The sequence below is a fragment of the Schistocerca cancellata genome, chromosome 3 (genome assembly GCF_023864275.1).
Source record: "Schistocerca cancellata isolate TAMUIC-IGC-003103 chromosome 3, iqSchCanc2.1, whole genome shotgun sequence".
NCBI classification, from domain to species: Eukaryota; Metazoa; Arthropoda; class Insecta; order Orthoptera; family Acrididae; genus Schistocerca; species Schistocerca cancellata.
The window spans coordinates 660,058,908-660,081,452 of NC_064628.1; the positions used below are offsets into that span (position 1 = coordinate 660,058,908).

The following is a 22,545-nucleotide window of genomic DNA, read 5'->3' on the forward strand; positions in this document are numbered from 1 at the left end:
TAATGAAGGTGGATGCTTTAGGCATGTTAGAACAATGTGTATGGTACAGGTCACATTAAGAATTGATGGTGAGAAAACTTAGTGGAAGACTGACACGACAGTTGTTGACTGCTGAGTAACAGTAAATACAATCTTCTCGCAATGTTTAACCAATTTTAAAAATAACCTATGGATTTTGTGCACCATGTCCTTACTGTACTTGTGAATTTGGTGTGCAAGAAGGTGAAGTCAGTTTCATCTGTTGTAAAGCATGGTCACCCACAACTGCATTAAAACTACAGGACACACAGAAAACAAACACAAGTCAGTGGATAGAGCATCTCTCCAAGTTTTCAGCTAACATTACAGTTGGGCACCATTTATGACATGGCAAATGTCAATACATGTGTGCAGTTCATTGAAGACACTGACACGGGAAGTTGCAGCAGAGCCTGCTTTGGAAATCTGTTCTCTGAGCTGCCAGTCTCCAGGCATGGAGTAATTCGATGTGACAATATGGAGTGGATGGTTTGTCTGCATGTTCTGATATACCTGTCTCTAGTGGTGCATTCATCAACCAGGCCATGGAGCATATTGTGAATCAAAACTTGGAGAGATGCTCTATTCTTTGATATGTGTCATTTTTCTTTATGTCTTGTAGTTTTCATGCAATCATCTATTTAAATTCCCACAGGTACTTCTAAATAACTCTGTACAAACTAAGTACACATTTTTATAATAATAATGGTTTTAATCATTTGTTAAACTTGTACCTTTAGTTAACTGAGCAATAATATCAATACAAGTGAATGTGCTGTTGCAGTCATTTTTTCCTTGACAGGCATTTATTGCTAGGGAGACTCTTTCATAGTTAACATTTTATGTATTTGAGATCAGTCTGCATGAACTTTGCACTTGAAGTGAGTTGCCTGATGAGCCAAAAGCCAAAATAATAATTTCTTGAGTAGGCACATATTATTTTTATATATGGGTTTGGAATGGTAATAGGCAAGAGGCTACATGACTATAGCAAAATGTGTTAGTGAGCAAGAGACAGCAGAATCAGCTAAGATTTTCTGCTGTTGAGCATTGTGTTGCTAAGACAGGATCTGTAGCGCCACAAATGGTGGACTGAGGTACACCAAGAGTTGCTCATGCATATGACCAGAAAGAATGTGTTTCATAGGAGTTGAAGATTTAGATATAAGTGGGGCCCATGAGAAATAGGGGCCTTGCAACGAACTTGTGCTGTCAGACTAGTTGCCTTGCATGACATACACTGTGAACACGCAGCGTGGTTCCAGACCCATGGGGAATCAGTATGTCAATGAAAAGGTACCCACTAAACACCTTAAAGCAATGTATTTAAACATGCAGTTACAAATTATTAAACTCATCTGAAATAGAAACTCGGAATTTGTAAGACCTATAGTCTCATGTGCTGTGATGCACACTACAGGACCAGTATATCTCATTGGTCCCAGATATAAGCAAATGGCACATCATTGCAGCATATGACACATATCATAACACCACATGAATGGTCTTTCAGGGGCAGTTCATATATCTGCATCATCTTCAATGTGTGTGGGATATTTTTCTTGCCAATCATAGGATAACTTTTATCAATGGTTTGTTGCACAATCAATCAATCTGTTGTTTGTAGTTTCAGCTTGTTTTCAGATGGAGTAAGATGTGAAAAAGATACAACAGCAAATTATCACAAATATTTTATTTGTGTGAATTATGATCCTCAGTGTACCCTAGGCTAGACACCAGTAGCAGTTTAATGTGACGGCTGCAATAGCAGGTGACTGTCTGATAGGTCCATAAGTTCTCCAAGCACATCTTTCAGGTGCTGCGTGCAAGGGCTCTGCAGTGTAAGACTGAATGTTATCTCAGTGAGCTGGCATAAGTCTAGGCTGTGTATGGATATACACTATGGTTATTGTCATTTATTTATTTAACATGTTCCATTACATTGTAATATTACATGTGCAAAGGTTAACTTAAAATGTTATATGTTAGCCTTCTAGCATACATCCAGGTTTTTCAGGGTATGTATAAAGTTATAGCTGACACCAAAGGATTGTCTTACAACTGAAAATATTATTGAATTACAAAAGCTGTGAAAATCTGTTATAAACTTATGTCTAAGTCCGATCTATTAATAGGCCATTGTTGTCCTTTCTCTTTTGTTAAATTACTGCAGCCTAAAAGCAGGTAGTCAATATTTGGTCTCCTCCATCAGTTACTGTGTCATCAGTCACTTTGAACTGTTTATCATAGGTTTTCAATTCTCTGCGGCCTATTAACATAGCTGTAAAGTTCAGTGCTAGCTTTAGCCTAATTATTAAACAGTAGCGGATCTTAGGAAAATATGGTTTGTGTTTGTGGATCGTAGGAAAATATAGTTCACGTTTCCCCCATTTTTAGTTTGTTGCCACTTAATCTCCCATTTGTTTATTTGTCTTTAAACTCTCCCCATAGTTTTTCTCTATTGCAGTTCAGGTATTTTGCTGCAGCTTACAGTTTTCCTTGATAAGGCTGCTCTGTTAGCTAGGTTATCAGTTAGTTCATTGTCTACACCCCAGTATGAGTTTTAATCCGTCCAAAATTTAACTGCCAGTTGTATATGTGGCAATTTTGGATTTTGCCTTGTGTTTCTTGGCTCAAGAAGTTACAATTCTTTGGATTTCATAGCGAAAGGTATGCTATGATGGTAATTTAGTCAGGGTTGGAGGTTTGTGTAGTAGTTGACTTTATGGTAAATATTGACAAATGCCAATTATGTACACTGCAGCCATGTTTTTATGTATTGCTGGTGAGGGGTGAGAAAGGAGATTTAGTGTTCAGAAAATTGTTGACGGACACTACATGCTAGGATGTTGGGCCAGTACTTCCCTGCAGAAGATCAATCAAGTCTTGTGCACAAGAAGTGGCACAAAAAAAGTTTGAGAGCTCTATTTAGGCACTCTTCTGCAAAGTCTCACATCCATCTTCCTTGAAGAAGTGCCGCAAATTACCACTGGACCATAGGTAATAGCTTATTTTACAATGAACAGCTTGATGACCAGACAAATCCAAATTATATGGTGATTGATAAACTCATAGTGTTTCCACTCACTTTCAGCAGTATAATGTCAGATCATGCTAAACCTGCAGTTTAGTAGTGCCCTACCTTGTCCCCCTTCCCTCCTTGCTAAAAACTATGATGAGAATGAAAATTGATCTGGCAATAGTGAACTGAGTGCTTTAAAGTAAAAGTTGTTGCAGTACCTACCCTATTCATCAGAGCTGACAGCCCCTGATTCCCAGCTATTCTCATGTTTGGTGAAATTCTTGAAGGGGGAAAAGGTTTTAGTCCAATGATGTATTTGTGGCAGACATAAATATGCATAGTGTAAAAATCACACTCCATAGGTTCAATCTATTCATAGTCCGTATGCTTAGCTGAGTGGTAATATTCTCGCCTACCACGCAAGTGGGCCCGGGTTCGATTCCCGGCCAGGTTGGAGATTTTCTTTGCTCGGGGATTGGGTGTTGTGTTGTCCTCATCGTCATTTCATCCTCATCACCGGCACACAAGTCGCCCAATGTGGCGTCAAATGAAATAAGACTTTCAATAGGCGGCCGAACTTCCCTGAATAGGGACCTCCCGGCCAACGATTCCATATGGTCATTTCATTTTTTATCTATTCATATTTCAAAGTCCAATAACCTAAAATGTTCTCCACTGCCATACTGCAGTATCTGTCCCATTCACCTGCAACATCGGAATCCCGCATGACAGAACAGAGATGCAGGATGCCTTTATCACAGCAAGTGAAACCAAAGCACATGTTTACTGTATGACTGAGGCTCCTTCCAGAGACGAAAACACAGCCTAGTGTATCAGCCAATGGCTGCCAGAGCCCGCTACCTGTGCACCATGGATCAACAGCAGTAACAGATGTCATGATCAACAAGCCGACTATTTTCTTACATCACTTGTGATCGAAAACACTCCCCGCAGGTCCATCCATTAACTGGCATTATAAGCTGGTGCACCACTGTCAAGGAGGCAGTTTGGCATGCCTCCTGGACTTGTAAGGATTTGCTGTCCTGGCCGAAACATCCATGTGCCTTGTCTGCTGGTAGCCACGATTCGTCAGGAGTGGCAGCTTCAGACGGTGACCCAAGAATGTGATGTAACAGTGGTCTGGCCTCCCTGGACAGCTTTGTGGTACTGCTGTGCCAATCACTCTCTAATAGCTTTATTTCTGTGGTTTCTTTGGTGGACTTTCTGTAGTGACCAACTTGTGAGAAAAAGAATTTATTTTGTTATTTCTGCCTTATAAGATCCAAAGTAGGATCCATACTTTGTTTTTTGCTTAAATTGTGTTTTATTTTGACTACTTTGTCGACATCAGCAATGTTCTTGTCTGTTCATTTTTACCAATAAAAAGAGATTGAGGAATATCATTTGCATTTTGTCTCTGCTACTGCAGATACAGCACAGTCTGACGGCTTTTCCCTTTTCTCTCAAAATGTAAATGACCTAATATATGACTTGCAAGTCACTTTTTTACAGGGCCCATTACATTTTCTCCTTTTACTGTGGGAATTAAGATTTAGATTTACAATATTAAAAAGGATAACACTTACAGAACATTAGGAAGGGTTTTCCTTTTTAATATTGTTATCATGTTCTGCCATGCATCAATGGAAAATTCAGTTAATGTTGTTTAGATTTACTGTTATAAGTTGTTCGGTTTATTCCTTCCAACGTTTCCTTTATAATGAGATTTGAACAATTTACTGATTGTGTATATGTGTGAATTTTTGACATTCATGATTCATAAAGTTCAGTTCAAGTGACATGACTGTATGTTGCTTACAAGAAATTGTAGTAAAAGCACTGAGAATTTCATTCAGTTGACTGGACAGAAGTATGAAAACACCAAAAAAGTGAAAAATTATCATGCCTAATATAGTGTAGGAAACCTGCTGGCATTCAAAAAAGCTCCCAGTCACCTCAGAATGGATAAACAAAGGTGCCATATGGTTTTCAAGGAAATCTTATAGCACACGTCTGGCAAAATAGTGTCTAGTTCAGTTAATGATAATGGAGACGGTTAGTAACCACACACTTTTCTCTTCAAAATAGAGCACAATGGTTCAATAATAATGAGACCTAGTGACTGTGGTGATCAGGGGAGATGGGACAATTTATCTTCATGCTCATAAAACAAGTCCTGTGTGAGACAAGCTGTGTGAACCAGGGATTTGTTGAAACTTCCTGGCAGATTAAAACTGTGTGCTAGACTGAGACTTGAACTCGGGACGTCTGCTTTTCATGGGCAACTGATCGATCATCTGAGCTACCCAAGCATGACTCACAACCCATCCTCAAAGCTTCAATTCCAACGGTACCTCGTCTCCTATCTTCCAAACTTCACAGAAGCTCTAATGCAGACCTTGCAGAACTAGCACTCCTGGAGGAAAGGATATTGTTGAGACATGGCTTAGCCACAGCCTGGGGATATTTCCAGAATATCCTCCAAGCTGTGCTAGTTCTGCATGGTCTGCAGGAGAGCTTCTGTCAAGCTTGAAAGGTAGGAGATGAGGTACTGGTGGAATTGAAGCCGTGAGGATGGGTTGTGAGTCGTGATTGGGTTGCTTAGATGTTAGAGCACTTGTTCACAAATGGAAAAGGTCCGGAGTTCGAGTCTCAGCATGGCATGAAGTTTTAATCTGCCAGGAAGTTTCATGTCAGCACACATACTGCTGCAGAGTGAAAATTTAATTCTGGAAACATCCCCCAGACTGTGGCTAAGCCATGTCTTCACAGTATCCTTTCTTCCAGGAGTGCTAGTTCTGCAAAGTCTGCAGGAGAGCTTCAGTGAAGTTTGGAAGGTAGGAGACAAGATAGTGGCAGAACTGAAGCTGTGAAGATGGGTCATCAGTCATGCTTCGGTAGTTCAGATTGATGAGCACTTGCCCACGAAGGGCAGAGGTCCCGAGTTGGAGTCTGAGTCCGGCACATAGTTTTAATCTGCCAGGAAATTTCATACCAGTGCACATTCTGCTGCAGAGTGAAAATTTCATTCAGGGGATTTGTTGTCTTGGATCACAGTATCTCCACAGTGGAACAAACATTGTACCACGAGATGGACCTGATCAGCCTTGGCAGAAAAGTGACCTTACAGAGTAACCATGGGGCCCAGGGAATATCAAGATATAGCTGCACAAATCATCATCAAACCCCTACCATAATTCACTCCTGAAATATAAACATGATCAGAAGTTTGAAACAGTGTGAAACAAGACTCATCTCACCAAATGACATTTTTCAATTGCTCCATAGCCCATGTTTTATGGCTTTGGCACCAGGTTTTCCTTTTAAGGGCATTTGAATCACAGGTGAATAGTTTTGGAATTCCAGCTAGCCCTGCAGTTTCCCGATTATGGAATCTCGTTATTTTGTTGTGCTGCTGAAAGGGTTTGTGACTATGTCATTCAGTTTTGCAATGATTTTTGTGGCTGTCATCCTCTTGTTTTTCATGACAATCATGTTCAGCGATCATGTCATGATCACTCAGCACACACTTTCATCCACTTTGTGACTTAGCAGATAAAGTTTTTCTGCTTTCCCTGCATGTGGTACAAATCTTTGATACAGTGTCTCTTGAAACACCAAACATTTTGGCTATCTTGGTTAAGAAAGTACCCACCATATGAGTACCAACAATGTGCCCACATTCAAATTCACTTAGCTCTGACATAGTGCACTCACTGAGAACTCTGTTCCGAGCATGACTGACACCTGCAACATATTGAGGATATTACACTGGTGCTGTTTATGGTCAAATACCAGTGCACCCTGCAGGCTTGGTAAGCATTTGCATTTATGTAGAAGCTTGCATTTCCTGCAGTGTTGCCATATTTTTGTACAATTCCTGTAGCTTTTGAATGAAGATAGCAAATTTTGGAACTGTTACAGTCATTCAACTTTTGTAGTGTACAATGAAAGTATGTTTGGCGGTAAGCAGGAACTGCTTGGAGGAATACTAATAGCGGTCCAGATTTATACATAAACACTAACGTCTATATGCACAGCAATTCAAGAGATATCAGCATTTACTTGGAGCAAAATGCATGTATCTTACCTGCTTATTTCTTGGCAAAGGATTACCAATATCACACTTTAAGGTATTGTTATTTTGTGTGGAAGGGGCAGAACATAGTACTGGAATTTCTTGTTCATTGTCATCCAATCTCTCAATTTTAGTGTAATGTAATCCAGGTGGAATTTTCAAGTTATACATTGTTTCAAATGAATCTTCTCCCATATTTATTACTTTGACTTCTATTTCAAGTTTCTCTCCTGATCCTAGAAAATATCTTGTTACAGCCCTGGAACATGGTGATAAGCAAAAGATTCACATTTATACAAGTGGAAAAAAAACACATAATGAAAACTGTAGTTTCGAACTTAGTATATGATTTAAATGCAATGTAAATACAAAAATAAATAATAACTAAAATAAAATATTAGACTTACTAGATTTACTGATATGTGGTTGTTGTATTTATTGGGAGGATTTCTTAGTAACATTCTTCACTGTTTTTGTTAGCAAGCTTAGAATCTCTATCTTCTAAAACTGATTATTTTTCAGCATTATACCAGTAAATACATGTTATTACATGAATATTTAGGAAATGTAGAGTTTTACATAAATATTATGGTTATAAGATATCTTATTTCTAACACTGTCCAGCATAATAATGTTTAAAGTGCGCAAAAAAGAAATAAGTTCAGTTAAACAAAGTCACACAACTTACGGATCTGTTTCCAGCACAAGATCAGGTATGCATATATTATCAGCACCACAGTTTTTCTGTATGTTGATTGCATCGTGTTCTGATAGTGGCTTTCTCTGGTCGAGAACTGGTGTCAGTGACCGCTGAACTCTCTCCCTGCTATATTTTGTATCATATTTTATCACTGCCTCAAGAGGTGATAATTTATCTCTTATTCCAGGCTTTAAAACAAAATTTAACAACAATTATTACTTAACTTTCACTTAATTATACTACTTTTACAAATTAATTTTAGCTGATCTCTTTACCCGAATGTAAACTGAATGACTTCTGCAGTATTCAGAATTTCTGCTGAGAGTCAGTGTGAAGTTCTTTGAATTTATACCTTCATTTCGATGAAAGAACAATCTTGGACTTTTTGGTTTTTTGGCATCCAGTACTAACTGAACTTCAAATTCTGAAAATATATATAAGAAATTAACTTTCAATGAAATGTGATGATAACTACAATTATTAACCAAATCTGATTCTACATTGCTAGTACCAGCAGATTTAGTTTTAACAAAATAACCAAACTGCAACCAATATTAAGAATATGAGGCAAACTCTAATGATTAGACTTTATTAGTTGAGACATCCTTTTTCCCACATATTAATACTGAAGACAACCTCAGGCATGCAAAATGTATGATAAAACAAGAATACATAATACAGATTTGCAAGCAAAAGGAAATTCAGTAATGTTCCTTTCATAGATCCTAAATAAAATTTTCTTATAAAACATATTTTTTTTTTAGAGGTAATACCAAAATTGTCACAAAAATGTAAATGTATGTAGACTGAAGTGCACAAGATAATTCTTAGACTATTGTAGCTACACATTATCAAACAGAAAGTTTATACATTTATTTAAATTGATCACATTGCTGCATTGAAGATGTGCAGAAGTCAGATTTTACATAATACAAATCTGATATTCTTATTAATATTTATGTTGACTGATTCTACTAAAAGATTGTCAATGGAGTTGCTTGCCACCAACAAAATCTTTATGCTCCTGTTAAAGTTATCTTTATTATTTCATGAAGTGTTTATTATGAGGGTAGTCCCAAAAGTAAGGTCTCCTATTTTTTTATAAGTACATAGACTTGTTTATTTCTACAATGGTTTACATCAGATTACAGCTTGAACATTTAGATATTTTTTGACATAATCACCATTTCTGTTGATGCATTTTTGTAGACACTGTGGCAGTTTTTGTATGCCCATGTCATACCAGCAGTTCAGAAAGTTACGAACCTCTTCTTTCGCCTCATCATCGGAGCTGAATCGCTGGGACCACAATTAATGCTGACAGATACTGTGAGACTCTGAAAAAACTCAAACAGCGATTCAGAACTGGAGAAGAGGATTGTTGAGCAAAGGGGTACACATTCTCCATGAAAACGCTCGCCCACACATTGCTCAGCAAACCGTTGCTCTCCTGCAACAGTTTCAGTGAAACATAATCACCCACCCACCCTATAGTCCTGACTTGGCACCCAGTGACTATCATCTGTTCCCTAGGTTAAAAGAACATTTGGCCGGAAAGTGATTCAGCTCCGACGACAAGGTGAAAGAAGAGGTTCATAACTTTCTGAACAGCATGTCAGTGAGCTGGTATGACATGGGCATACAAAAACTGCCACATCATCTACAAAAATGCAGTGACAGAAATGGTGATTATGTCAAAAATGGCTAAATGTTTAAGTTGTAAACTGATGTAAACCATTGTAGAAATAAACAGGTCTATGTGCTTATGAAAAACAGGAGACCTTACTTTAGGGATTATCCTCATATTAATCTTTATTAGTAGCTAAATGCTTTTGGCTGCCAGAATGTATTAAAAAAGTGTGTTCTGAATAAGTGACACCTTTTCGGACCTAAGTGCCTTAAATTACTGTTATTTCTAGTGTTGCTGTCATGAACTGACCAGTTTATTTGAAGAGAATATATAATATTTATGACAAATTTCATTGAGAAATAAATATATTGGGTATCAGTAGTTAGTTCCTTGGAGAGGTCTCTGTAGGACATTTTTTGGTTCACACTACATATGTTTTGACTTGGAATGCTTTAGCTAGGCTTGGTGAGGTAGTCCAAAAATCATCCCATAAGATATTGTAGAGTGAAAGTAAGTGGAATATGGCTACCAATGAGTGAAAACATTCACACGGAAACTTCCTGGCAGATTAAAACTGTGTACCAGACTGAGACTTGAACTTGGAAACTTTGTGTTTCAGGAACAAGTGCTCTACTAGCTGAGCTACCAAAGCATGACTCACAACTTGTTCTCACAGCCTTACTTCTGCCAGTAGCTCATTGCCTACCTTCCAAACTTCACAGAAGCTCTCCTACAGACATTGTGGGACTAGCACTTCTGGAAGAAAAGGTATTGGGGAGATATGGCTTAACCTCAGCCTCGGTGTTGATCAGGTACAACTGGAAGTAAAGCTGTGAGGACAGGTCATGAGTTGTGTTTGGCAGAGCACTTGCACTTAAAAGGTAAAAGTCTTTAATTTGAGTCTCTGTCCAGCACACAATTTAATCTGCTAGCCCACATTCTATTGCAGACTGAGAATCCATTTTGTAAACATCTACATTGCACATAAAGATTTGTTGGGTTCCCATATTTTAGTGTCGACATCTGGTAATGTTACTGATGAAAGCTCATTACTAATCACAAGACAAAGTAAGGACCATTAGATTGAAACTTGTAGAACACTGTGCAGACCTGCACCAGTTAAAGGGGTATCAGGAGTGATTTATTAACAGTTCAAATTTTTTCCCTTGATTGGTAGTACTTTGATACTTCCCACTATGACCTCCAAGCTAGTTTCAACCATAGTTATAGCCAGAAAGCGGTTTGTTTTAGTTAGGATTGCTGAGAGGCAAAACTTTCACACACAACAACTGTAGCAGGTAATGACAAGAGTGGGGTAGGTATCATGTGCTGGATGTGTATGATGCAAGCAGAGCATCAATTGAGAAAGCGGCTCACTTCATCTGCTCTCAGCTCAACAAGACAGCTTGCTCCCTCCTGTTCTTTTAATACTGATTTTTGGAGTCTAGTCCACCATTGCGTGGCTACTATGACCTCACTGAGTGGTAGTGGCTTGTATGTCGACACTATGGAATACGCATTGTAAACTGTATCATGGAATATACAACCTCTGACAATAAAGTTTGGTGAATAGTACTGTAACATTAATGTAGATGAACTATGAACTTATCTGTGGCTAAGTGTGTTCAGCGATGTTTACGAAAAACAAGATATATGTTTCCAATAGTGCCTCATAAAAGTAATATACATCTAGTGAAAGTTTTAACTTGTGTAATTGTGAAAAACAAGACACAATGGTTTCAAAAATACGTCCTAAAAGAGATATATATACCTGCAGAAAGATTTATCTCCACAGATACTCAACCACCCACACAATGGGTACAAAAAAGCACTAAATGTATATACCATCTGATGATGAGTTGCTAGGCAGCTCGAAACCGGTCATGGTTAAATAAAATACATCTACATAAAAGGCGACTGGTTGCAGTAATTTCTGAAAACCTTTTCACACCACAGTCGCAGTGTTCCACATCCACAATGGATAAAAGTCTCATCCGCTATCATGCGCAAAGTTAATCGACTGTCATTCATGATTAATATCCTCACTTTCTCAATGTTTTTGTCACTAACAGTGGTTGCCAGTCATCTACTACAGAGATTGTCAGAAACACTTTCCTGGCCTCCTCAAAAATGGGTGAACCACTCGTACACACATGGACACTGCTTGATCCCCATAAACACATACCAGCATTGCATGCATTTCTTTTGGTGTCTTTCCAAGCTTAACACAAAACTTTAAATTGATTCTTTGGTCATTCATTGTACTCAGTTCAGAACCAATGCACTAAACAAGCACTGCATCCAACAAGTCTAACACAGAACACACATGATGCTCAACTGAACTACAATGGGGGTCGGTTGTCAACACTGGCTACTATGCTGGTGCTGCGTTGCGAGTCGCCAGTGTTGCCCGATCGACTGTTCTGACTACATTCACCGAACTTTATTGGCAGAGGTTGTATTTTGTTTTTCCCTCTTAAACCCATTGTTCCTTTTATGAATATTTCGGGTTGCCCATACCACCTGACCTCTCCCACCCTCCTATTCATCCGGCAGGGCACATTGAGACTGCTAAACACTGTGATTTGAATGTTGCTACTTTTGAGAGTGAATTAGGCGAGGGTGCTGCTGAGCCCATGTCTGTTCTTTATCAGTTATCAGTGGAAGGTCCCATGCCATCTGCCTGGAACATTTCGCTTCCGCTGCCTGCTGGTAAGTATGTGAGCCTGGTGCTGCGAGATACTTGCACCCAATACACCTGCACCCGTTGAGCCCACACACCACCACCAGCACAGTGTTTTGGCCACGGTGTAGCTGTCTCGTTGCAACACACTGCATACCAGCTAGGTGTGAGCCTCACCATCGCTATCCTAAGGGTCCTAGCTTCACTGCTGGGGTGCCTTTGCCTCACTACCATCATTGTAGAGCCAGCCTTGCAGCCATGAAGGTCTTAGGCTCTTTGCTGTTGCTGCTGTGTCATGATGCCATTTTTACATGATTCCCAACCCATACAATGCTAATTTCACCATAACAACACAATGTAGCTACAAAATTGCCAGTGGAGGACATCAAAAATGTCCAGGCCACCAAAAAAGAGCGCTATTTTATCACGTTTTTATTAAATTGTTTTCTTGTCTGTCTGTACAGTCCAAATTCTGCAGCTGATTTTAAACTAACTTCCTGATGAGTTAGAGACTTGAAATTTGAAATGCAGCTCAGAAATGGAGGACAATGCCATATTAACTTACTTTCTTGTCTGGTGTGTGGTGGAGGGCCTCTGTGACTTCTGCCCTTGGTCGTAGGCCTCTGCGTAAGCTAGAATCTCTCAAATTTTTACCTACACAGTCTTTTTGCTAGATAGGCATAGGAGGAAGGATTATGTTGGTTGAGTCAGGTGAAGAGAAACTGAGGTAAACCTGAAATTTATCGTGTCTATTGTAACCTCATCAAAATTATTGAAAAATTTCACACACACGAGACCAAAAACCAGGAAATAATCATTTGAATAAAAATAAATTTTTAACATAACACATTTTTAAATCATATCTAAAAACAAAGATGATGTGACTTACCAAACAAAAGTGCTGGCAGGTCGATAGACACACAAACAAACACAAACATACACACAAAATTCAAGCTTTCGTAACAAACAGTTGCTTCATCAGGAAAGAGGGAAGAAGAGGGAAAGACGAAAGGATGTGGGTTTTAAGGGAGAGGGTAAGGAGTCATTCCAATCCCGGGAGTGGAAAGACTTACCTTAGGGGGAAAAAAGGACAGGTACACACACACACACACACACACACACACACACACACACACACACACACATCCATTCGCACATACACAGACACAAGCAGACATTTGTAAAGGCAAAGAGTTTGGGCAGAGATATCAGTCGAGGCGGAAGTACAGAGGCAAAGATGTTGTTGAAAGACAGATGAGGTATGAACGGCGGCAAATTAGCGGAGATTGAGGCCTGGTGGATAACAAGAAGAGAGGATATACTCCAAAAGAGGATTTAAGTGTTAAGTACCTCTGAGGAGCTTGTGGGACACATGGGTGGCACTTGTGCCACACCACAGTCTAGTGTAGTCAACAGTTTTCCTGTGGTCACTTTTATTCCCTCTTTTTTTGAATTTTCAGAAAATGTGTATACATTTTTGCTGAATGTGTGTAATGTCAGTCACATTTGTTTGTAGACTCATATGTAGAATCAGTGGACACATTGAGAAATGCTGATAGATTTGAGATGCTGGCTAAGGGGTTAGCAGAGTAATACTCAGACAAAAGGGATGTTAGTTAGTGTATGGACAAGCTTTTCACTCTTTGACACAAGCTGGGAAAAGACTGAAGCTTTTGCAGACAGTATACACACAATTCCATGTCATATCTTGGGGTCAGATAAGATAAGGAATGATGCTGACTTGAGGAAAGAGAGGCATGAGCTGTTGATGTATTTATAAGAGGAATAAATCCACAGATTAGGGACAAGGTTAAAGAACTGTTGCCTCATCTTTGCATGAGCTGATTCATCTTGTACTGTTGAGAGAGGAGATTGGGTGTTTCTTTTAGTCACCTTCGTGTAGTAACAATCCCTGTCATGTGTTGTCAATGAGACAAATTGTAGGCGATGCAAGCAGCCAGGTCACACTGCCAAAAGGTGTCAGGCTCCATGTCCACCCCATTGTAAGGAAACTAGAAACTGTGCACTGATTGTCACCAGACATGAGACAGTCTGGACTAAAGAAGGGGAAGACATCAAAGTTTTAGAGGCACTGGGAGGTCATGTCAGGAATATGTTAGAGGGGCTGGAGCAGTTTAACCTCCGTGCTCCCAGTAAGCACAGTCAGCTCCTTCAGTTTCTGCAATTTGCCAGAGGTGGCAAATGTCATTGTGAATGGTAAAATATGTGAGAGACCAGTGAGTATTTTGGTAGACACAGTGCTCAGATGAACCTAATATTCTTGGTCCCTGGTGGATAAGTGGGCTAGGGACAAAAATTTTTGATGTTATTCTAAGGAAAGATTTTCTGTGTCACTTTCTGGGCACTGTTGACTTTAGATCTCAAAATGTTCAATTCAGTGATTGAATTCACCAACTTGGTGGCGATAACACCAGACACAAGGAATTCAGAGAAAAAGGTCTTTTCACTGATCTGTGTATCTTAGTATTAAAAGCTAGTGCATGAGGCTGGATGGAGAGAGTTCTCTGAGTGGCAACCAGAATTCAGTATCCTACTGAAGCTGTCTTTCTGGTTGATCCACTACGACAAAATGAAGTTGTACATCATCTCGAGTTTCATGATAAATGAGGCCTCTGTAGGGTTGAGAATACAAATAGTGAAATATATGTATGCTGATATGTTTGTATAATTTTGGGACAAAAGATGTTGTGGTTCCATCTGGAATAGGTTGCCCAGATTACAAGAAATAGCAGCAGAGGAACAGTCTCCAAAGGGAGAAACTCAATTTCCAGGAACCATGAAGCGAAAGACATTGCCAATACAAGAAGAATATGCCATTACGACATCCCTTAGAAACCCGTTACAAGAAAAATTGTCATGTTTGTTGGAATCACAGAGAGGCCTGTTATAACTGGTGCCTGAGGAGTTCATGTGGCTATTAGAAGAAAGGCAGTACTTGCCAGCCACAGATTAAACAGACAACAAAATTCTGACAGGGAATGTAAGGCTGATAGCATAAAAACCCTGTAGAATTCCCAATCATTTGGACCTGACTGTGGAAGAAAGATCAATCCTCTCTCATCTGAGTTCAATTACTACCAGTTCCGTGACTCTGCCATCAGGAGTGGGCCCTTCTTGCTCACCTTGCACCTAGTAATTTTGTGTCAAGCTTACCACTCTACCCAATGGTTCAGTGTCAAAAGATCAAAGCACTTCATAAAGATACTTAAAATTCCTTTGCCTAACATTATGTCTGCTATGTAATTCAATCCCTTCAGATACTGGAATACAGATGTATAATTCCTCAGTTTGCAATAAACCAAGTGCAGTAGTGTTGAAAGTTCTGATGTCAATCCATGGTTTCTGAAATTCCTGGCTTCACTTGTGTAATCTAGAAAGTTAATGTTTTCCCTGTATCTTTTGTCTTCCATAACCAGATCAAAGCATACTGCAGTCAATTTTGTTGTGTCTGACTTCTTGGACACTGAGGTGGCAAGAAATTATGTAGTTAATTATAACACTCTGAATAAGTAAAATATTATTAATTATAACACTTTTAACTTTGCTTGCCAGGCTTGGCTGTATCTATGAAACAGCACACATGGACTTGCTGTTCACAACACACTATGTGATCCATGATTAGTGAGTGGTTAATTGATACAAGTTCAGAATGAGCAATTGTGGCTTCACCACAGTCATTAGAAAACACAAGTTCATAGGCACTTGTTGATATAGTACTGATAGTGTTGGCTCATAGGCACAGTTCCCAGGAGATGGAAGTCTCTTCACTGTCCGATGGCTGACACGGGCTATGTCATGGTGATCAGGCAGCACAACAACATTATTCCGATAGGAACTACCTGGAAGTGGGCAGAATCCTACCTCAACCAGAACTGCCATCCTGGCCTCTCAATGCTAGTTCACAGCTTTGCTGTGCAGTATCTCTGTGGTGGTCGATACTTCTTGCACTGCTTTCGATACTCCATGACACTGTAGTCATTAAAATGCCTTAAGGGCATGCAACAGTTTGCTTTAAGGATGCATTCCAATACAGCCACCACAAATATTACTTTAAATCACAGAAATGGTAATAGTAATATAAAATAATTTAATTTAATTCAATAACTTTGTAATTCCTGAACCCCATTTCCTTATATCCAACTATCCCTTGTGGGTTTCTGCTTTCTGTTCCAGTGAGGCATGAAAGCCTAAAACTGATGCACAGCATTTTCAGATTTCAAGGAAACTGCTGATTAGCAGCTGGTCATATCCTTCAACACCTGTCCTAAAAAGCACCTACCATCATTCTGCCTTAGCAGACCTCCATACACTACACTTCCAGTTCTGGAACGTTCAAGAGTGTAACTTCTATGTGATGCTTCATAGCCCATATTGTGATCCTCAGCATTTAATGTTATATCAGTCAAAACCATATAGTTTTTCATATCCTGACCTGGGTTACTTAGAAAAAATTTCTTCCCATTCAAGCTGCAACATAAAATCCAAACTCAGGTTCAATTACCTCACACTTGAATGTGTAGCACTGACTCTGCACCCATGCTTGGATGCATGCTTCTCATATTACAGGAACTGATTTTGCATCCTGCACATAACAGAGCTTTGTGCTGTTGATGGACACTTCTATGTTCTGCTGAAAGGGTGACTGTCATATGTCATCTTACAGGAGAGTCTCCATCTGATTTGTATCTCTCTGCACTGTCAGTTTGGCTCCATGCTCTGCCTCTTTTCTCCTGTCAGCCCCAAAATAGATACAATTGATAGTTGAATCATATGTTTCAGAATTCTGGGGATGCAGCTGTGCCATAGCTACACTTACACCTACTTCCAGAAGCTTTGAAATGCTCAGTTGGTAGAGCACTTGCCTGCGAAAGGCAAAGGTCCCGAGTTCGAGTCTCGGTCGGGCACACAGTTTTAATCTGCCAGGAAGTTTCGTATCAGCGCACACTCCGCTGCAGAGTGAAATTCTCATTCTGGAAACATCCCCCAGGCTGTGGCTAAGCCATGTCTCTGCAATATCCTTTCTTTCAGGAGTGCTAGTTCTGCAAGTTTCGCAGGAGAGCTTCTGTAAAGTTTGGAAGGTAGGAGACGAGGTACTGGCAGAAGTAAAGCTGTGAGTACCGGGCGTGAGTCATGCTTTGGTAGCTCAGTTGGTAGAGCACTTGCCCGCGAAAGGCAAAGGTCCCGAGTTCGAGTCTCGGTCGGGCACACAGTTTTAATCTGCCAGGAAGTTTAGTCTTAATTGTGTTGGTTTGTAACATTCCAGGCAGACAATTTGGCCACCTGCTACGGCTCAGCCAGCCTGCCACGAGCACCACTCCTGATTGATTATACACTGTTGTGTCACTGTTCTTCAGTAGCAAGGACTTCAAATTTGTACACTTACCCTTCAGTATGAGGTGCTGCATTTTGACTTTCCCACTGACTGGGAGTTCTGCAGTTACACAGACAGCCTTCCAGTTTACATTTATTACTTGACTGGATGAATCATTTATTATATGCATCACACTAATTGCCGATTTTTGCAAAATTTAACCTGAAATTTTCCAAAGAGATGAATTTCATCTACAACAAGTGACCAGGCAGCTGTTTGACCGTTCACTTATTCTGGAATGTTCTGGCCAAGTAGGGACCCTATGTTCCATCTAGGATATTGCTCAAATAATTATCAATTTTCAAGAGCAGTTACATAGCATCATTGAAGCTGTTCAAGATAGCAGAACCAAAAGAATTTGGTTCAGAACCAGTGGAATTCTACCAGTGGAGTTGTTTGGAACACCTGACCAGGCTGAAGCCAATTGATGGAATAAACATGTGACATAACTTGTTGTAAACACTCAAGTGCCCTCATCCAGCAGAATGTGTGATTAACACATTTAGAAGACAATTTTATTGCCAATACCTGACAGATAAGGACAGTAGCTGCTTAGTTGGTACTGCCTTACATGCATTTCAAAAACATTATTAACGATGATGTGTAGCTAGTGCATGGAGAACTTACCAATATCACCACCATGTTGTAAATGCTAAGGCTTTACAAGTCATCCTTTATAACATGTATGTTGCTCAGTTACATGTGAATGCTCTTCACACTACCATTCCATTACAGTTACAGCATTAACTCAGCATAGTCTGATGCCTACCAACATATTCTACACTTATTAACCAACATCACCACCCAAGCAATGGCTTTCTTGTCAGGAAATCTTTCTTACTGCACAACTACACTGCTGATAGGGTGCAGCTGTTTTGGCATAATGATAATCTCACTGTACAGAATATTTCAGTCAGTCAAAAAAATGCTCCACTGATAAATGACTGGTTACATGACCAACTTAATTTGTTACTAAACTCTAAAGAACACTCTTTAATGAATTTTCCTGATATTTTATCTTGACCATCACATTTTTTCATTCTTTTAAAGATTTTGTTGTGGACATTGCTTTTTCTGGTATAGTGAAAAGGTCATACTCATATTACTGAAGTTATTTGTAATGGCTTGCCTGAGATATTTCATGGCAGCATCTATTGAGCCTAAGAACTTGATCTTTTCAGTAACAGTTATGAAACACTGAATAAAAAGTTTTGCAGTACTGCATACATCTGTTACCAATGTAACATTCAAACAATGGAAAATCCAGGATGGAATGTAGCAGTATAATGAAAAGGATGGTTGCTACTCACCATATAGCAGAGATGTTGAATTGCAGAAAGGTACAACAAAAAAGACTGTCAGAAAGTTAGAATTTGGGCAACAAGGCCTTTGTCAAAAATAGACAAAACACAGACACACACACGCGACCGGTGTGGCGGAGTGGTTCTAGGCGCTTCAGTCCGGAACCGCACGACTGCTACGGTCGCAGGTTCCAATCCTGCTGCGGGCATGGATGTGTGTGATGTCCTTAGGTTAGTTAGGTTTAAGTAGTTCTAAGTTCTAGAGGACTGATGACCTCAGATGTTAAGTTCCATAGTGCTCAGAGCCATTTGAACCATTTTTTTGATAAGTGACTGGTTACATGACCAACTTAATATGTTACTAAACTCTAAAGAACACTCTTTGTTGTGCCTTTCTGTGACTCAGGATCTCTTCTATATGGTGACTAGCAACTATCCTTTTCATTACAATGTACCATTCACTTTTAAAGCTAATTGCTCCTCCTCATCTTTGGTTTTACCAGTCTCTTTCTTCCCTATGTCCCATATTGCCTTATTTTGTTACCCAATGTGATTATCTTTATCTTATCATACATTTGGTTCAGTGTCTGTATTATTCTCTTCCATACTTTGCAGTATGCTGGGTAATGAGCTATGGCATCAACATCAGAGCTAATATAAAGATCTAGGGTTCAATGATAAGTGAGTTTGTTGAAACAATATGATGAGTGTCAATCCTGTCATCTTCACCTGAAGGTGATTTATGAGCAGATTAAAATTTCCTGCAGGTGCTCAGCATATATTTACTGTTAAAAAGAATTTGTTATGAAATTCTATTTCTGCCATACATTGTTCCATATGCTGTACTAAGGAAAATTTATTAGTATCTGTGTTCTTATGTGCATGATAATTCCTGATGATTATGGCAGTTTCTCCTGTCTCCATTTCAGCTCTACAGAAGTAAGATGCTAACCTAAACCCTGTTATACTAGTGGTCACATGACGGCAGAGAGGCGGATTATATCAAATCTAATTTATCAGTGTAAATTACTAGTTCATTGATTTTATCGCTCAGGCCTCGAATATTCTCATGCAATTGGGATAGCTGACATTTTACACTGGCCTAAATATAATTATGTGGAAATAAAATTTCTTGTCATCACCAAAAATTTTCAACTAACAGCTGTTCATTCAGATATAGTATTCTACAATTACACTGTTTAATTTCTTCTCAAATAGAATCTTTGTTTCAGTACTAAACTCCCTTAAAACTTGGTTTTATTCTGGCCTCCTAACCCTATAAAAGATGCTCTGGCACCTATAATCCCTCATATTTTTCCACTCGTGATAGTGAGTCCCACTATTAGGTTTTTTGCTACTTGCCCGGCCAGATTTCCTCCCCTAGCCTCTTGAGGGGAAGGTCAAGTCTAATATAATCACGTCTACTGATAGAATCAACAAGAACCACAATGGTGTGTGACCCTGCAACTGAAATAAGCAGCCATTCCAACTCCAAATTAAATTTCCTGACAGAAAGTCCAAATCTGTTCAATCACAATGGTTCAGAACACATACAAATTCAACACTTGTCTGTCTCAATGTTAATGTTATCCTTAACACACCACACTCTACATTGCACTCTAGATCTCTGTCAATGTTACTGCCCATCCCAACTAATATAAACATGGTGGCTTATTCGCTAATATCTTTACAGAGTGCGTCTAAATTCTCTTATCACCTGATCCTTTCCCTAAGAATGGTCACAACAATTTCCACTATAGATTCTCAGTTAATCAGTTTAATTTAATTCCCTCTTACCTTTACATCATATTTCACCTCTTCCAGACCCCTCTCCCCTCTCTGACCCATTCCTCTTGCCTACTTTTCATTATTTATGATAAACTACTTACCATGCTGAGGATCAACACCAATGCCACTATATTTAAAGCACATTGTAACAGTTGTGCACGTGGTCATTGTACCATCTCTTAATGTACAATTATTCTCCTCAAGGCTTATAACCTTAGACTCAGGACCAAGTGTTACTCTGGCATCCATCACTATTACTGGTCTTGACCTAAAATTAAATAAATATTAATGAGTAAGTTAAACAAGTTTCAGGACATTTTACTAGGAAACAAGAACAATCATATTACAGCAGTCCCCACAAACAGTAATCAAGTAAGTAAAAAGTCCACAGACTTTTTATAAGATAAACTAGCCTTTTCCCGGCAGCTTCTTTTTTGCGTACATGTTTGACACATACATTGCATGCATCTCTTCTTCCCCCCTCTATGTATCAACCTCCTCCTCACTCTGTGTATCTCTCCCCCCCACCCCCCCCCCACCTTTGCCATCCTCCCTCACCCCCTCTCTCCAACCCTATTTCTCTCCATCTTCACTCTGCCCATACCCAAATCTCCCTCTCTCTGTCAGACTTCTCATGCTCTCCTCTTCCTTTCTCACGTGCCACCTGCCCACTCTATTTATCCTTATCTTCTACACTGGCATAATTATGCTTTTCTTCACTTTCTTTGGAAAAATTCCATCTCTGAAAGAGCTGTTTGCTATGTACAGCAATGGTGTGACTATTTGTTCACTTATTAACTTTATTATGTGATTCAATATTTCATCATTGTCAGTTGATTTCTTGGAGTTTATTTAATGTATAATTTTCCTTGGTTCATCTCCTTTGAGTTGTTTCAAGAAATTGTTCCATATGATTTTTTTATACCTTAGAAACCATCTTTTTTTGAATTTTCTTCCAAAGTTTAAATTCTCTGCCACATTTATATAATTATCATTGAGTATGTTTGCCACTTCTCTACCATACCATTTGTAACAATTGTGGTGTCTATTTTCATTGACCTGATCTCTGTTTCTTTGTTTGATCCATATTTTCCTTTCTTTCACCATTAATTACATTCAAAGCTACCTTTATCTTGTTTTTGAATTCATTATGGCAGTGATAATTGCTCTTGCTTTTGCCTCTCATCATTTTTCTGTACTACTTTTGAATATTTTATAGTTTTCAGGTTTGCCCTCTATCTCACTTCCTGCACCTTCCTATGGCATTCTAATATTTCACTGGTAATCCATGGAGTTTGATTCTGCAGGTTTTCTTGTCTCTTTACTATGGGGAATGTGTCATTGAAACAATATTTATTTATTATAATAAATGCATCAGACTTTTTATTTACATACAGGTACAATAACTTTCATTCCAGATCTCCCTATGCAATATTGTCCTAAATATCTTAATATTTCGCTCACTGATGAACCTGATTTGTTCAGTTGTTTGATTGGATTCTGATAATATGTCATTAGTTTGGTAAAAGCAGATCAGCTGTCCATGATGATCAGATACCTCTGTTTGATTCCATATGACTCATGGTCACACCTAATAATATTAGCAATGATTTTGTCAATAACTGTCTGACTTTGAAAGTCTGTCTTGTTGGTATAGATATTATTGCCTCCATGTTATAATGTATTAACAGTGCTTCAGAATCTTGCCTCATTTTGATCATTTTCCTATGTTAAAATAATCTCTCTTTTCATAATCATTCCTAGTAAGTTAGCTTTTTTCAGAAAAGTGCTGGTCTTGCCATCTGGTGATCTTTACTCACAGAACACTCTTAAGTCACCTGTCACTACACCAGTAGGTTCAATGTCTTTTTCTTCAGCTATAGTTAATTTCACAATTTATTGTCTTTATGTTTAGTTCTACAGAAGTAACTGG

General features: G+C 39.0%; 1 protein-coding gene across 1 annotated transcript in view; it reads right to left on the reverse strand.

Moving 5' to 3' along the window:
* LOC126175631 (integrin alpha-PS2-like) overlaps positions 1–22,545 on the reverse strand; it is a 402,904-nt gene that overhangs the window by 25,196 nt on the left and 355,163 nt on the right. Inside the window, exons 11-14 of the mRNA XM_049922517.1 lie at positions 20,714–20,880; positions 8,094–8,242; positions 7,807–8,006; positions 7,131–7,377 (exon numbers count right to left, since the gene is read on the reverse strand). Coding sequence (XP_049778474.1) covers positions 7,131–7,377; positions 7,807–8,006; positions 8,094–8,242; positions 20,714–20,880 — 763 coding nt within the window. The remainder of the gene's footprint in view (positions 1–7,130; positions 7,378–7,806; positions 8,007–8,093; positions 8,243–20,713; positions 20,881–22,545) is intronic.